This window comes from Xenopus tropicalis, chromosome 7, assembly GCF_000004195.4.
Source record: "Xenopus tropicalis strain Nigerian chromosome 7, UCB_Xtro_10.0, whole genome shotgun sequence".
Taxonomy (NCBI): Eukaryota; Metazoa; Chordata; class Amphibia; order Anura; family Pipidae; genus Xenopus; species Xenopus tropicalis.
The window spans coordinates 80794172-80810468 of record NC_030683.2 but is presented as its reverse complement, the minus strand read 5'-3'; the positions used below and the strand labels follow the sequence as shown (position 1 = coordinate 80810468).

The 16297-nt window shown below is 43.1% G+C and overlaps 1 protein-coding gene across 1 annotated transcript in view; it reads left to right on the top strand.

Annotated features, from left to right (window-relative positions):
* Positions 1–16297, top strand: part of treh (trehalase) — a 39554-nt gene that overhangs the window by 10499 nt on the left and 12758 nt on the right. Inside the window, exons 2-7 of the mRNA XM_002935014.5 lie at positions 566–687; positions 2114–2214; positions 4327–4462; positions 5609–5696; positions 14284–14384; positions 15860–15952. Of these exons, the coding sequence (XP_002935060.3) occupies positions 566–687; positions 2114–2214; positions 4327–4462; positions 5609–5696; positions 14284–14384; positions 15860–15952 (641 nt within the window). The remainder of the gene's footprint in view (positions 1–565; positions 688–2113; positions 2215–4326; positions 4463–5608; positions 5697–14283; positions 14385–15859; positions 15953–16297) is intronic.

Sequence of the window (16297 nt, the reverse complement as noted above, 5' to 3'; positions counted from 1 at the left end):
AAATGCAATGTGCAGCATTCGTTAGTGAATGTCTCTGATGATTCCTGTGTCGATGCAGGCGGTGTTCCATATATTTTCTGCCACTTTAAATGGCACATAATCTGCCCAAGGGCTTATTTATTATGCTGTGTAAAACATAATTCGGCGTAAAAACAATGTAAAAAGCTGTGTTAAATAAATGGTAAATTACACCGTCCGAATGCTAGATTTATGCAATTATTTTATGGTAGTTTCAGCGGAAGAAGGTACACGTAAAAAAAATTATGTAATTTTTTTACACAGCTAAGCCTGATGTTTGGCGAATTTTGTCTCTGTTTTTTTGCACAGCATAATAAATAGGGTTGCCTCTGAACTGATCTGAGGGTGGAATTTAATACATTCCCTTTTCAATATGATGAGGCAGCACCTTTACTTTGCACTAAGGTGAGAGTCCAAACATTCACCACCCAGCATATCACTTGAAGATAACATCCAGATTTTAAAGAGCAGGATCACTTGAGTTTTCTGATTTGCACATTTGTACTTCTTCTGGATTCTGAAACATTATTCCTTTGCTTTCTGGAAGAGTGGGCAGCATAAAAGGTGCCATACAATGCATGGGGCCGTGCTGTGGCCATCAGTCTCCCTGATATTACATACGGCTGCACTGGGATGCCTAGCTGCAGAACTACCTCCTCCCTGTGACAGGTAATATAAGCATGTGTGCTGGAGTATTAAATGCTGTCTGTGTGTCTGCTTCGCCTGACCTGCTGCTGTTCAATAGGCTGCACCTCTCTTGGGGGATTGGGAATTACACAAAACTATGCAGGGCTTCTTGAGTTAAGCATTTGAGACACCCTATAGTGCGACTCTTTGCTCTACTAGAATGGAGTGCAGGGAGTAGAACTGAGCAGCAAATGTTCAACCTCACTCTGTATGTAGTACTGCCAGTGTTTGTACTGTATGTAGGCGGTTGGGTGGTTTGTGGATGCCCCCTTAAATGCTTCTTATGCATCATTAAGAACACACAAGCAGGGAGCCCTTGGGTAGCACAAACAGCGGGATTAGCCCTGCGTCTTTATTTCAGTCACAAATTTGAAATAAAGATGCAGGGATAAGCACTACAATTAAACTACCTTCATATTATTGTTTGGTGCCAGATATAACTATATATAACTATAAACCATAAAAAGGAGAAGCAGGCACTCACGTTTCAATAGGGTCACAGGTGCCTGGGTGCAGTATTCAAAAAACGTATAGAAAACAAGAAAAGTAGATGCCGCACTCACAGGTCTTAATGCAAAATAAAGAACATTTATTGTGTCAAACTAACGTTTCGGCTGTGTCCACTTTGAGAAAGGCTGTGGACACAGCCGAAACGTTAGTTTGACACAATAAATTTTCTTTATTTTGCATTAAGACCTGTGAGTGCGGCATCTACTTTTCTTGTTAACTATAAACCATAGATATTTCTTAATTAAAATAATGTGTTTAACACAAGCCCTGTTTGTTGGGCTCATGTTGAAAAGGGGTGTATACTGTCCCCTTAATAGGGAATGAAGATAAAAATAAAGGAAGAAAATGTGCCAAGTGTGATTGCTGTTTTGTTGCTATTGCCAGCTACTGTGGTGCAGTTTAGCACCTATATTAGTATATAAGGCCCCCGAGTGGTTACTGCTATGTGTGCTTTTGGCTGATTGACAGTCAATGTTTTGAGCCAGTGGTGGCCAAAACACCCTATATGCTATTAGGGCTGTGACAGACGGGGAGATTAGTTGCAGCGCGACAAATCTCCCTTGTCGCGGACGATTAATCTCCCCAAAATGCCATCCCACCGGCTAGAATGTAAATTGCCGGTGGGATGGCATACGCTGTGCGACAATCTGCTGAAATCGCCAAAGTTGCCTTGAGAGGAAACTTTTCTGATTTCAGCACCGCGTATGCCATTCCATGGGCGATTTACATTCTAGCTGGTGGGATGGCATTTCGGGGAGATTAGTTGCCCATGACAAGGGAGGTTTGTCGCGCGTCGACTAATCTCCCCGTCTGTCACAGCCCTTAGTGTTATACAGCTTATATTTTTTTCCTGTGATAGGTCTAGATTCCAACTGAACATTCTTATCCTTTGTTTTAGTCAGATTTATTGCACAGGAGACCTGCTGCAAACAGTGCAGCTGGCCAAGATCTTTGAAGATGACAAGCACTTTGTTGATATGGTACTGCAGGACACTCCTGGTCAGTAATAGTTTCTTCAATCTTTATTGATTTCTTGTCTTTTTAACTGGTTCTGAACTTTTTCCTTTCTGCTCTACACAATCAAAGAGCACAATCAAAATCTTTATTCTTATATAGCTGTACTTAGTATATAGACAACTATGTGCAGAATTGTTAACGCTCAAAAGGTTCCTGCATTAAAGAGCTTTACAGGTTAGTTTGTATCTCAGGAACAGGGATGGGTTTTATCAACCTACAGACTATAGTACAACGGTGATCCAATTCAGGTTGACCTATCACAATTATTATTTTTTATCATTGCTGGGAGCTGGCAATACATGGTGACCTTGCTGTTGTCTGACTAATCAACCTGCAATATGGCAGTCTACATTAGTGGCCACATATTCTTTATCTGTTCATTTTGGTGGATGAACCACACTGTCGCATCTGATAGGATTTTGTAAATGAAACACCTACCTTAGCCCCCAGGTGCCATACATGCCTGGTGGTAAGCCATTATTGCCAAAATCATCTAAATTTCTGAACAAGGTTGGGATTATATGTCCATCTTAAACAACTCAATCCAAATTCATTGAGTGTGCTGGTAGGAGGAGCAGCACGACACCGCAGAACCGTCAGAAAAGTCAATCATTTTTTCATCTCTATGGAACATAAAAGGGTTCATCTGATTACCAAGTAACAAGGAGAATAAGATATACCATGATGATTCTATTACATTTTATTTTCCTTTTTCTATGAACTGCATGGTGAGTTGAACTGAAATCCCATCATTTAATTCAACATTGATGTTTGCGGTTGAATTTAGTCAATAAGATTTTTATAATTCCTTTAAGTGAATCAGTAAACTTTTCCAAATCAAATTTTTTTTAAACCAGTGGTTTTCCTACATTTTGAGTTGAAGCTCTATTTCTTGGCATTATTTGTCCTGTGCCCACCTTAGCTCTTGTCAGGATTACTAATACACATTTAATTGCATTAGTTATCATATATTTTCATAAATAACTATGACTGTTAGCCTTTAGTATGTAATGGGTGGAGGTACTCTAAGCAACTTTTCATCTGGTCTTCATTATTTATTTTTTATGTTCTATGTTATTAGTGTTCCTATTTTATCTAATTACAGCCTTTTTAACATTATAAGCACTATTAAAGAACAAATTAAAATCATTGTAAATGACATAGAATGCTGGTCTGCTTTATGCTAAAAGTTAATTCTATAGTGAACTACAACCTTAAAAACAGCAGTAAACACTTCCAGCTGATAGCACAACCAAACTAAAGTTGGCCATACACGATAAGATTCACTTATTTGGCAAGGACACCAAACAGATGGATCTTCTCCCGATATGCTCACCTAAGGTCTCTTAGGCGCCAAATGATCAAATTATAATGGCAGGTATATGGCCCATCGGACTGTGGGCCACATCAATGAGCCGATGCAGTCCCCAATCTAACGGGAAAATCAAAGCTACCTGATCGAGATCTGGCCAATTTTAGGCCAGATATCGGTCAGGTAGGCCCATCGGGGCTGCCTACACAACGGCCAATGTATGACCACCTTTAGAATGTAACAGAAATACAGGTTAGGTAGTTAGATAGTTTAAAGGGCTTTACATAACCTTATTCAATTGGGCTTCGGTAGAGAAGGTGTATACACGATATGGACTTCCAGATATAAATATAAATGTGTTTTTGTGCTTATCAGAATTACCTGATTTCACAGATTGAAAGGAATCTATAATAGTCTACCTGTGCTGCAGGGACCAGCCCCCATCATTGGCACATCAAGTGATCCAAACCCTCCCTCACCTTGTTCCACTTGAAGTCTCAGAATCCATTAATTCACAATAGAATAAGGTTAGAGAGGAGATGCATTACACCCAAGCCTAAGGTTGGTTGGGAAATTATTTTTATGAGTGACATGGTTTCCTGTGGAATCAGGTATGTCTGTGTAAAAATGTATTCATCTTTGGAAGTGGAGAAAGTGTTTATGCACCTTGTCTACCTAAGCCTATCTAAATGAGCTCATGTCAAAAACAGGGGTATATTTTTCCTTTATGACCAGTGATACACTACCTACAAAACAGAAATGATGCTGTTTTTCTCTTTCAGAACGGACCCTGCAGAAATTCCAGACTCTGCAATCGGAAGGCGTGACTCAGGAAACACTCATTGCATTTGTCAATTCATCTTTTAGTCCTCCGGGACAGGAATTTGAACCATGGAGTCCTTCAGACTGGAAGGCAAAGTATGTTATTTTCATAAATAGTTATATACAGGGGACTTAAAGGAGCGATTCACCTTAACATTTATTATGCTATAGAATGTGCTATTTTAAGCAACATTTTAGTTGGCTGATGTTTTCTTATTTTGTATTGTTTTGAATTATTTGTCTTCTCCTTTTACTTCTATCCAGCTTTCAAACAAAGGTCACTGACCCTGGCATCCACAAAAAATCTATTGCTTTGTTGTTACTAGGAATGAATTCCAAACTCTTAAAAAAATCCCATTTACATGGGTTTATCCTATAGGCTACAGCTCACCCACTGGGTTGTAGCCTATAGGATATAGGATAAACCCATGTAAATGGAATTTTTTTAAGAATTTGGAATTCATTCCCAGAATTCCTTTTGTTTGCTTTTGTCTGTATGAGGCAGTCTCCTCAACCTTATTTATTTGTTTGTTGTTACTAAAAACTGTTACTTTTTTATTACTTGGCTTTCTATTTGAGCACTGCCGTCTAAAGCCTTTAAAGGAGAAGGAAAGGCTAAGTCACTTGGGGGTGCCAAAATGTTAGGCACCCCCAAGTGACTTAGAACGCCTACCTTGTACCCCGGGCTGGTGCCCCTGTACGGAGGGAACAGCACCAGCCCGGGGTAGCTGCCGGCGCTTCCTCCTTCCTCCTCGCTTGTGCGCGCATGCGCAGTAGAGTGAAAAGCCGAACTTAAACATTAAAGTCGGCTTTTCACTCTACTGCGCATGCGCCGGCTGGCGGATTTCGCCGGCAGCGCGCAAAGGAAGGAGGAAGCGGTGTCTACAGGTGCCCCGGGCTGGTGCTGTTCCCTCCGTACAGGGGCACCAGCCCGGGGTACAAGGTAGGCGCTCTAAGTCACTTGGGGGTGCCAAACATTTTGGCACCCCCAAGTGACTTAGCCTTTCCTTCCCCTTTAAAGCTAAACAATTTGACCATGTTTCCAAGCATCTGCTGTTAGTTTTCATTGAAAAAATATATGTAATATTTTCATCTTAATGTAGAAAATAATAGATTAAACTGTACTTTTTCTTCATATATGTACTTACACACATGATTAGATGTTTTCTATACAGATAGGAAAGTTAAAGTTACAGACTTAAATCAGAAGATGACTCTTCCTCTTTTTCCCCCGCTATATAGCCCCCAGCTGTTGTCCCAAATAGCCGATTCCAACCTGCGTGACTGGGCGGCAGAAATTCATGCTCTCTGGAAGGATTTGGGAAGGAAGGTACAAAACAATGAAGGCAACACTTAAAAGAAAATCAAGCTACCTCTTATTAAAGGGTACAAACAACTTAATGTGAGAACTTTTGCAAGTTACATAATTTTTTCTTTTTGTTTTCATGATATTACCAGTTTTATAGTACTATTGTTTTTAACGTGTAACCGGAGCACCCCCTGCTGTTTAAACAAGCAGACAGACAGAACACCTCAACTTTACATTACTGGCAGTGGTGTAATCTTTGGAGGGTCCTGGTATGCAGCGACTCAAACCTGGCCCCTGACTGCATCCCCCCTCCCCACCTGCAGGTATGAGAGCGGACGGGGAAGTGGGATTTCTTTACAACTAGAGAGAAAGTAGATTCCGTTGTCGGGGTCCCCCCTGGGGAGCCCCTGCCTTTCCTGACCATGGGGTCTGCTTCCTCTCTAGTTACACCAGTGGTTACTGATGCATAAAGTGCCTATTTATTCTTCTCTCCTTAGATCTTCCTAAATTAGTATTTTAAAGGGGTTGTTCACCTTTATATAAACTTTCAGTATACTGTAGAGCAGTGCTGTCCTACTTCTGTGGTACTGAGGGCCGGAATTTTTCATTTTTAGAGTCTGAGCCTGAGGTGTGAACAATGCAGAGGGTGAATAATGTAGGGATTAAAAGGTGTGAACAGTATAGGGGATTACATTTTTAAACAATAAAGGGGATTACAGCCTGAATCTGAGGTGTGAACCATGCGGGGGGCCAGTTAATCCCAGTACTGATACCATTTAAAGTTTACACAAAGGTAAACTATCAAAGCAGCCAGACTGGTGGGGGGCCATGTGGCCCGCGGGCCGCCAGTTGGACAGCACTGCTGTAGAGAATGCTATTCTTTTGCAACTGGTCTTCATTGTGTTTTATTTGTGGTTTATAAATGTTGTAGCTTTTTTCAGCAGCTCTCCAGTTTGTAATTTAGCAGCTATCTGGTTGCTAGGGTCCAATTTAAGATAGCAACCAGGCAGTGATTTGAAGGAGAAACTCATATATGAATAAAGGAGGCCATACATAGAAAGATAAGTGATAAAAAGTAACAAAAATTACAATAAAATGGTAGCCACATGGAGAAATCTGTATTTGGCTGCTAGGTTCAATGACCCCCATTTGAAAGCTGAAAAGCGTCAGAAGAAGAAGGAAAATAATTTAAAAAGTATAGAATATAAAAAATGAAGACTAATTTGCTAAGTTGCTAAGAATATGCCACTCTATTACATACTGAATGTAAACCATCTCTTTAAGCTTTATGTGTTCTCTCAGCTTGGACCGGAAACAGTGGGTATCCGTGTTACAAATTCAGTGTTGAACTGCTAATATTGTAAAAACCAAAAGAAAATATAATTAATGTAAACTTAAAATAAACTCAGAAGAGCACTCTGAGCAATTTTACATTAGGTTGTTTGGGTGGTTTCGTTATCCATTAAATTAATTATTGTTGTGTTCAAAATAAGGGACTGGGATACTTTGTCATTGTAATTAGAGATGTAGCGAACTGTTCGCCGGCGAACTAATTCGCGCGAACATCGGGTGTTCGCAAGTCCGCAAATTCGCGAACTTTTGGCGATGTTCGCCATTTGGGTTCGCCTTAGCTGGCGCCAAATTTTGACCTCTCACCCCAGAGTCAGCAGATACATGGCAGCCAATCAGGCAGCTCTCCCTCCTGGACCACCCCCCCCAACCCTGGACCACTCCCTTCCTTTTATAAACCGAAGCCCAGCAGCCATTTTACATTCTGCCTGTGTGTGTTTGAAGAGATAGTGTAGGGAGAGAAGCTGTGCAGGGATTTGAGGGAGAGTTCAGGTAGCTTTGCTGAGTCTGACTAGTGAATGTGATCTGCTTTCTACTGCTCTGTATTAGCAGCACATAGGGAGAGATTTGTGCAGGGATTTGAGGGAGAGTTTAGGTAGCTTTGCTGAGTCTGACTAGTGAATGTGATCTGCTTCCTACTGCTCTGTATTAGCAGCACATAGGGAGAGAGCTGTGTCCAAGTGTGCAGGGATTTGAGGGAGAGTTTAGGTAGCTATTAGTCTAGCTGTGTTGGGGACTGGTGTGCTGCTCCTAGTAGTTCACCACCAGCACCAACCAGAGATCACTTTTGTTTTATTATTATTTTTTTTTTTCATTTATCTTATTAGATATTATATATATATATTATATATATATATATATATTAGATATAGATATTTAGATATTTATTAAGACATTCTGTCTAAAAATAACAATAGTAATTCCGTGTCCAGAAACATCACCTGAGTGACGTTTTTCCACCAGCAATACTATATCCACTACTGTATTCTTTGCCATTGCAGGCCTTGTTGTTGCCACTGTCTTTTTCAACCAAGTGCCACCTAGCTGTGTGAGCTTTTGCACATTCTATCTAAAAATAACAATAGTAATTCCGTGTCCAGAAACATCACGCGAGTGACGTTTTTCCACCGGCAATACTACATCCACTACTGTATACTTTGCCATTGCAGGCCTTGTTGTTGCCACTGTCTTTTTCAACCAAGTGCCACCTAGCTGTGTGAGCTTTTGCACATTCTGTCTAAAAATAACAATAGTAATTCCGTGTCCAGAAACATCACGCGAGTGACGTTTTTCCACCGGCAATACTACATCCACTACTGTATACTTTGCCATTGCAGGCCTTGTTGTTGCCACTGTCTTTTTCAACCAAGTGCCACCTAGCTGTGTGAGCTTTTGCACATTCTGTCTAAAAATAACAATAATAATTCCGTGTCCAGAAACATCACCTGAGTGACGTTTTTCCACTGGCAATACTACATCCACTACTGTATACTTTGCCATTGCAGGCCTTGTTGTTGCCACTGTCTTTTTCAACCAAGTGCCACCTAGCTGTGTGAGCTTTTGCACATTCTGTCTAAAAATAACAATAGTAATTCCGTGTCCAGAAACATCACGCGGGTGATGTTTTTCCACCGGCAATACTACATCCACTACTGTATACTTTGCCATTGCAGGCCTTGTTGTTGCCACTGTCTTTTTCAACCAAGTGCCACCTAGCTGTGTGAGCTTTTGCACATTCTGTCTAAAAATAACAATAATAATTCCGTGTCCAGAAACATCACCCGAGTGACGTTTTTCCACCGGCAATACTACATCCACTACTGTATACTTTGCCATTGCAGGCCTTGTTGTTGCCACTGTCTTTTTCAACCAAGTGCCACCTAGCTGTGTGAGCTTTTGCACATTCTGTCTAAAAATAACAATAGTAATTCCGTGTCCAGAAACATCACCCAAGTTGTTGTTGTTTTGTAAAAATAAAAAAAATGCCAGGCAAAGGCAGGCCGCCTCGCAGAGGCACTAGGGGCCGTGCTGCTAGGATATCCTGTGGCCCTAGGAAATTGCCCAGTTTTCCGAAGGCACTTACCCTGAACTCCCAAAATGCTGAAGAGGTAGTTGACTGGCTTACACAGCACACCCCATCCTCTACTGTTTCTAACTTTGCCACAACATCCTCATCCTCCTCTGCTATGGGCACCCCACGTACCACTTCCTCCACCACCGCCGCCCCTTCTTCACTGGAGTCAGAGGAGTTATTTACTCATGAGTTTGTTGAACTGAGTGATGCGCAACCATTATTGCCAGAAGAAGATGAAGGAGATGAGGACGTTACACCAGATATCATAATTCAGGCAGGCAACACAACAGAGATGGACATAAGGTGTGATGAGGTCCCCGCTGCTGCTGTCTTCTGTGAGCTGTCAGAAGAAATTGATGCATCTGAGGAGAATGATGATGAGGAGATTGATATTTTGTGGGTGCCCACAAGAAGAGAGCAAGAGGAGGATAGTTCAGATGGAGAGACGGAGAGTCAGAGAGGCAGGAGGAGAATAAGACTTAGAAGAAGCAGGGACAGCTCCCAGGGAACAGTAGGGCAACAACATGAATTGGCACCTGTGGTCAGCCAGCCAACGCACCCGCCAACTTCTACTGTTACTGCTAGAAAGCCCACATCAAAAGGCTCAGCAGTGTGGCATTTTTGTAATGTGTGTGCCTCTGACAAAAGCGCTGTAATTTGCAATGAGTGCAGTCAGAAACTGAGTCTTGGGAAGCCCAACACCCACTTAGGTACAACTGCTATGCGAAGGCACATGAACGCCAAACACAAAGCACTATGGGAGCAACACCTCAAAGGCAGCAGCCAAACGCTAGGCCACCCTCCTTCTGCTCCAGCATCTTACTGCTCTACCTCTGCTGTCCTTGACCCGTCTCAACCACCCTCCACTCCGCCTTCCACCTTGACCACAAGTTCCTGCTCATCTGCCCCCAGCCAAGTTTCTGTGAGGGCCATGTTTGAGCGTAAGAAACCAATGCCTCCGAGTCATCCCCTTGCCCGGCGTCTGACAGCTGGATTGTCTGCACTCTTAGCCCGCCAGCTTTTACCATACCAGCTGGTGGACTCTGAGGCTTTCCACCAATTTGTAGCAATTGGGACACCGCAGTGGAAGGTACCCAGCCGCAATTTTTTTTCACAGAAGGGAATACCACACCTGTACCAGCATGTGCAGAGCCAAGTCACCGCATCTCTGTCATTTAGTGTTGGGGCAAAGGTCCATATGACTACTGACACATGGTCCTCCAAGCATGGTCAGGGCAGGTATGTCACCTACACTGCCCACTGGGTGAACCTGGTGATGGCTGGGAAGCAGGGAATGCGTGGTTCAACAACAGTGGAGTTGGTGTCACCGCCACGGGTTGCATGCGGGTCTGCCACCACCTCTACTCCTCCTTTGCTCTCTAACTCGTCTTCTAAGTCGTCTTCTAAGTCGTCTTCTAACTTGGCTTCTTCCTCGGCTTCTTCCTCCTCTGCTGCTGTGTCCTCCTCCACACCTGTGCACCCCCAGCTCCCCATAGGCTATTCGACGTGCCAGGTACGCCGTTGTCATGCTGTCTTGGGCATGACATGCCTGGAAAGCAGAAACCATACCGGATCTGCACTCCTGTCATCTCTGCACTCACAGGCCGATCGGTGGCTGACCCCACACCAACTGAAAATCGGAAAAGTGGTGTGTGACAACGGCAGCACTGAGACTGGGCAATTTAACACATGTGCCCTGCATGGCGCATGTTTTAAATTTGATAGTCCAACGTATTTGTCTCGAAGTACCCAGGATTGCAGGACATTCTCAGGCAGTCCAGGAAGGTGTCTGGCCATTTCAGACGTTCCTACACAGCCATGGCACGCCTTGCTGACATTCAGCGGCGGCACAAGTTGCCAGTCAGGCGTTTAATTTGCGACAGCCAGACTCGCTGGAATTCCACGCTAATGATGTTTGAACGTCTGCTGCAACAACAAAGAGCCGTCAATGAATACCTATTTGAACTGGGTGGTAGGACTGGATCTGCAGAGCTGGGGATTTTTTTCCCCCGTTACTGGGTGCTTATGCGCGACGCCTGCAGGCTGATGCGCCCTTTTGATGAGGTCACAAATATGGTTAGTCGCACTGAAGGCACCATCAGCGACCTAATACCCTTTGCTTTTTTTCTTGAGCGTGCCGTGCGACGAGTGACAGATGCCGCTGTAGACCAGCGTGACCAAGAGCATGATTTCTGGGCGGAATCACCAGAACGTTCCCAGGCACCTGCTGCAACGCAGGGAGAGGTGTCAGAAGTGGAGTCAGAGGAGGAAGGTGGCTTTGTGGAGGCGGAAGACCAACAGGAGCAGGCTTCCCGGGGGGCTTGTGGTCACCTTTTGGGGAGCCCTGGTCTTGTACGTGGCTGGGGGGAGGAGACGGTGGTGGATGAGGACGTAGTCCTTGATAACGAGGAAGGGGAGATGGATACCTCTGCATCCAACCTTGTGAGAATGGGGTCTTTCATGCTGTCATGCCTGTTGAAGGACCCCCGTATCAAGAGGCTTAAGGAGAAGGACCTGTACTGGGTGGCAACGCTACTAGACCCTCGTTACAAGAATAAAGTGGCAGAAATGTTACCAACGTACCACAAGTCCGAAAGGATGCTGCATTTCCAAACCAGCCTGCAAAACATGTTGTACAATGCTTTTAAGGGTGATGTCACTCCACATTCCAGGGGCAGAGGTGCCGGTAATCCTCCCACGAGCACACCTGCAAGGACAATGCACTTTGGCCACTCTGTAACGTCAGACATGCAAAGTTTTTTCAGTCCAAGGCAGCGCCAGGACCCTTCTGGATCCACCCTCCGAGAACGCCTCGACCGGCAGGTAGCGGACTACCTGGTATTAACTGCAGATATTGACACTCTGAGGAGCGATGAACCCCTGGACTACTGGGTGCGCAGGCTTGATCTGTGGCCAGAGCTGTCACAATTTGCCATAAATCTCTTGTCTTGCCCTGCCTCAAGTGTCCTCTCAGAAAGGACCTTCAGTGCAGCAGGAGGGATTGTAACTGAGAAGAGAACTCGCCTAGGTCACAAAAGTGTTGATTACCTGACCTTTATTAAAATGAATGAGGCATGGATCTCGGAGGGTTACTGCACGCCGGAAGACTTGTTCTGACTGCCCATGCAGCTGTCCTTCTCTGCACGCCGCTTGACACCACACACAGCTGTCCTTTAGCGTCCTCCTCCACCACCGAACAAACTAGGGTGCAAATCCTACTGGCTTAATTTTAAGCCAAACTTTTTGGACAGGTAAATCCTGACTTTTTCTGTCTTCTGTGCTTGGCACCCTATCTTAGTTCTTTGAAAGGGTTTGCCTGGGGCATGGTTGTGATACCATTTATCTAACATATTTTCTCTGTCTTCTGTGCTTGGCACGCTATCTTCATTTTTTTAAAGGGTTTGCCTGGGGATTGGTTATGATACCATCTATCTTTGATGTTTTTTCTGTCTTCTGTGCTTGGCACGCTATCTTCATTTTTTTAAAGGGTTTGCCTGGGGATTGGTTATGATACCATCTATCTTTGATGTTTTTTCTGTCTTCTGTGCTTGGCACGCTATCTTCATTTTTTTAAAGGGTTTGCCTGGGGATTGGTTATTATACCATCTATCTTTGATGTTTTTTCTGTCTTCTGTGCTTGGCACCCTATCTTAGTTCTTTTAAAGGGTTTGCCTGGGGCATGGTTATGATACCATCTATCTAACATATTTTTTCTGTCCTCTGTGCTTCAGTGGCTGCAACAAAAAAAACATAATTTTTCAGGAATGTACACATTCCTGATTTTTCAGGGTTCTGCAACAGCGGCAAAATCGTATCTTTTATGGTCACCACAGGTGATCAAAAAGGTAGGACAAAACTGGGCCCACACTGCAGAATCAGTGTTTTTTGGTTCACGTCACTGTACATTGAATTACCTCTGCCTGACCGTGCACGTGCGCACAAGCACAGTGACTGCTAAACACACCACTACAGAAATATTCCCACCGACAGGACGAACGTCCTGGAGGTGACAAGCAACTAGTAAAAACTATTATTCGCTCACTTGACGGTATCATTAAAGATTTTTGCGTTTTTTTTTCGTTGCAGTAAACGCGGCGTTTTGTCTTTGCGTGTGAACTGGCCGTAACCTTTACACGACTTGATTGGCATGTAGACGCCGGACTTTTTAAAGCAATTTATTACATAAGTTTAGGAATGTAGTGTGATTTCTGCCCTTTACAGCACAAAACGCAACGCTGTGTCAACAACGTAATTTTCAGAGAAATTTTTGCCCTTGATCCCCCTCCTGCATGCCACTGTCCAGGTCGTGGCACCCTTTAAACAACTTTAAAATCAGTTTTCTGGCCAGAAATGGCTTTTCTAGGTTTTAAAGTTCGCCTTCCCATTGAAGTCTATGGGGTTCGGAAAGTTTGCGAACGTTCGCACTTTTTGCCGAAAGTTCGCGAACGGGTTCGCAAACTTTTTTGGCGAGGTTCGCTACATCTCTAATTGTAATTGGAAATACATTTTGATAGCGTGTCCCTTGCAGTACTACTGTACTGTTTCTAATGTGTAGTGCATATAAAGCATTCATTTTTGGGGTAAAAAATCAGATGTGTCATGTCAAAATGCAGATTAATGCAGAATAATCACGGAACAAAAACATAATGATCTGAAGTTGCACAGAGATATGGAAACACACAGAACAAGAACTGCAGGCAGTTTTAAAGCTAACTATGGACATGGTTATTGATTTTGCCTATTCCATGTGGAACACTGCAATTAAGTCAAAATAATGAGAAAGTGCCAACACGGCAAGGGCAGGAATATATTTTGTCAGCCAGGGACTGCCAAGAAGGCCAATTCCAGGCAGGGGTAGTGACTCTAAAAAGAAGTCGGTATTTAGGAACATATGGCAACCTTTATTTAGGAACATATGGCAACCTTAACTTTGCAACAAAGACTTGTGAAGTAGCTTACAAAGCTCTATAACTATTTGTTGCTAAGAAGTGCATTAATATAGTCTCATTTAGGGAAAATACATGGATGGTTAACTTTCACTATAACAACAATATATTTTCCCCTTCAATCTGACTTATTTGCTTATGCAGTGACTTTAAACAATCCATCCTCTTGGTACACTATGCTGTCCAACCTTCTTCTAAAATATGCCTAGTTTAGGGCCCGGTTCTTTCTTGTTTCCAGGTGAAGAACATAGTTAAAGATCAACCAGATCATTACTCACAAATCTATGTGCCCAATGCTGTCATTGTTCCTGGTGGTCGCTTCCTTGAGTTTTACTACTGGTGAGTAAAAATGTTTTTTAGTATTTAAGTCTATTTTCTGGCCATGGAAAGGAAGCTCTTCCCATGCCTACTACTCACTGCAGAAAGTAATGGGTTAAAATCTTATACACAGTGTTGAACTGGGAACTAGTCTCTTTTATTTATATGCTAGCATCTATTCTTCCATCTATTTCTCCTCTTTCTTCCCATTCAGAAATAGGGAATGACCATGAAACTGGCCAAATGGTCAGGAGCAGGAGGGCCCACTTACACCTGGGCCCACCGGGAGTTTCCCTGGTATCCTGGTGGGCCAGTCTGATAGTGCTTATACAGAATCACAGTATTGACCAGTAATGGCCTTATCATTTTCAGTTAAGTAGTTGCATTGAATCGTGTTAAAATGCAACTGTTTCAGTCTGTTATTCATTATTATATTTGTAATATTCAATTTACAGAACTGATCAATACTTTTTCTTTTCATGTATTTCCTGTTATGTAGCTGTAATAGCAACAAGACTGAAACTAACTTATCTTACCACTGATATTTAACTGAGGGCTTCTGACAGGCTCCAATGATAACTGGTCCCATCACTGCCTTCAGAGTTGTACAAGGTTAATGTCAGATGAAGTAAAATTTTTTCATCTACTGCAGTACTGTCCAACCTCTAACATGTATTTCTCATACAGCATGTTTAAGGGCCGGATTAATCTAAAATGATGATGTTATACAGTGAAGTCTGTGGAGCCTTTGAGCAGGCTGGGGGCCTTAAAAATCCTTTGGAGGGCCACATCCAGCCCACAGGTCTCCTGGTCTACAGCACACATACCTTAGCATGACATAAATGAAATGATGAGCCAACTGTTCTAAATGTCTAGTTATTTTGTTTTATCTGTACAATAGTAATCAAATTTTAGGCCTTGCTCTCTCTCTATTTAGGCAAACACCAGACACAAACAGAAACCAGTCGGTAGTAACCAAAATCTAATACTGGTTAACCTTGACTTTATGCATTAGGGAAGACATACCACATTTATATAGAGGATTAGGTTTCCTTTGTTTTGCTGTAACTGTGTAACATTGCAACACACTCCAGTGAAATCCTTCAGTGAGCAAAGTATTATGAAAAATAATATAACGCTTCTTTGAGGTTAGCTTAGGTTCTATAATCATTTTCTATTTCTATAAGCAAGGTCGAACTGGGGTGCAGGGCCCACCGGGGCTGCCTCCCTAGGGACCCCCACACCTCCCCAGGGGCCCTCTGCTGCCTGGCACACATACAATATAATTACCTTTGCATGTGTCGGGTGGTGAAGGTGGGGGGGGCGGGAGATCAGCGGCCCTGGGGAGCGCAGTGGGGATCTGGTCTGGGCCTGCAGGGGCCACCAGGGCTGGGGACGGTCCAGTCTGACCCTGCCCATAAGCACCCCTCTTACAAAGAGCAATTTGATGCCTGAGTTAGATGGTCTTACATTTTCATTTTTCTCCTATTTCACAGGGATTCTTACTGGGTCATTAATGGACTTCTACTCTCAGAGATGCACAACACAGCAAGAGGGATGATAGAAAACTTTTTGTACATGGTAGACCGGTGAGGAAGCCAGATTATAAAGAATGGAAAAATAAGTGCCAGACAGGAGAGTATATTAGAGATGGATGCAAAAATGATTGCACATTAACACTATTCCTAAGGGCACTTACATCCATACATGCTACTTAGTGTTCAGCCTGCTTTGGTAAATTGTGTGCAGCTACATGCATGGGTGCAACTTCACACTTGAAACTACTAACACCCCGGACCTGTCAGCCATTCCAGGATCACCTTAGTGGCATAAATTCCATAGTCTTAACAGCCTTGCAACAAGTAAATCAAATTATAATTGATGTTGTGGGATGGAAGTGGTGCCATACACAGACAAAAGCTGTAAGAAATATG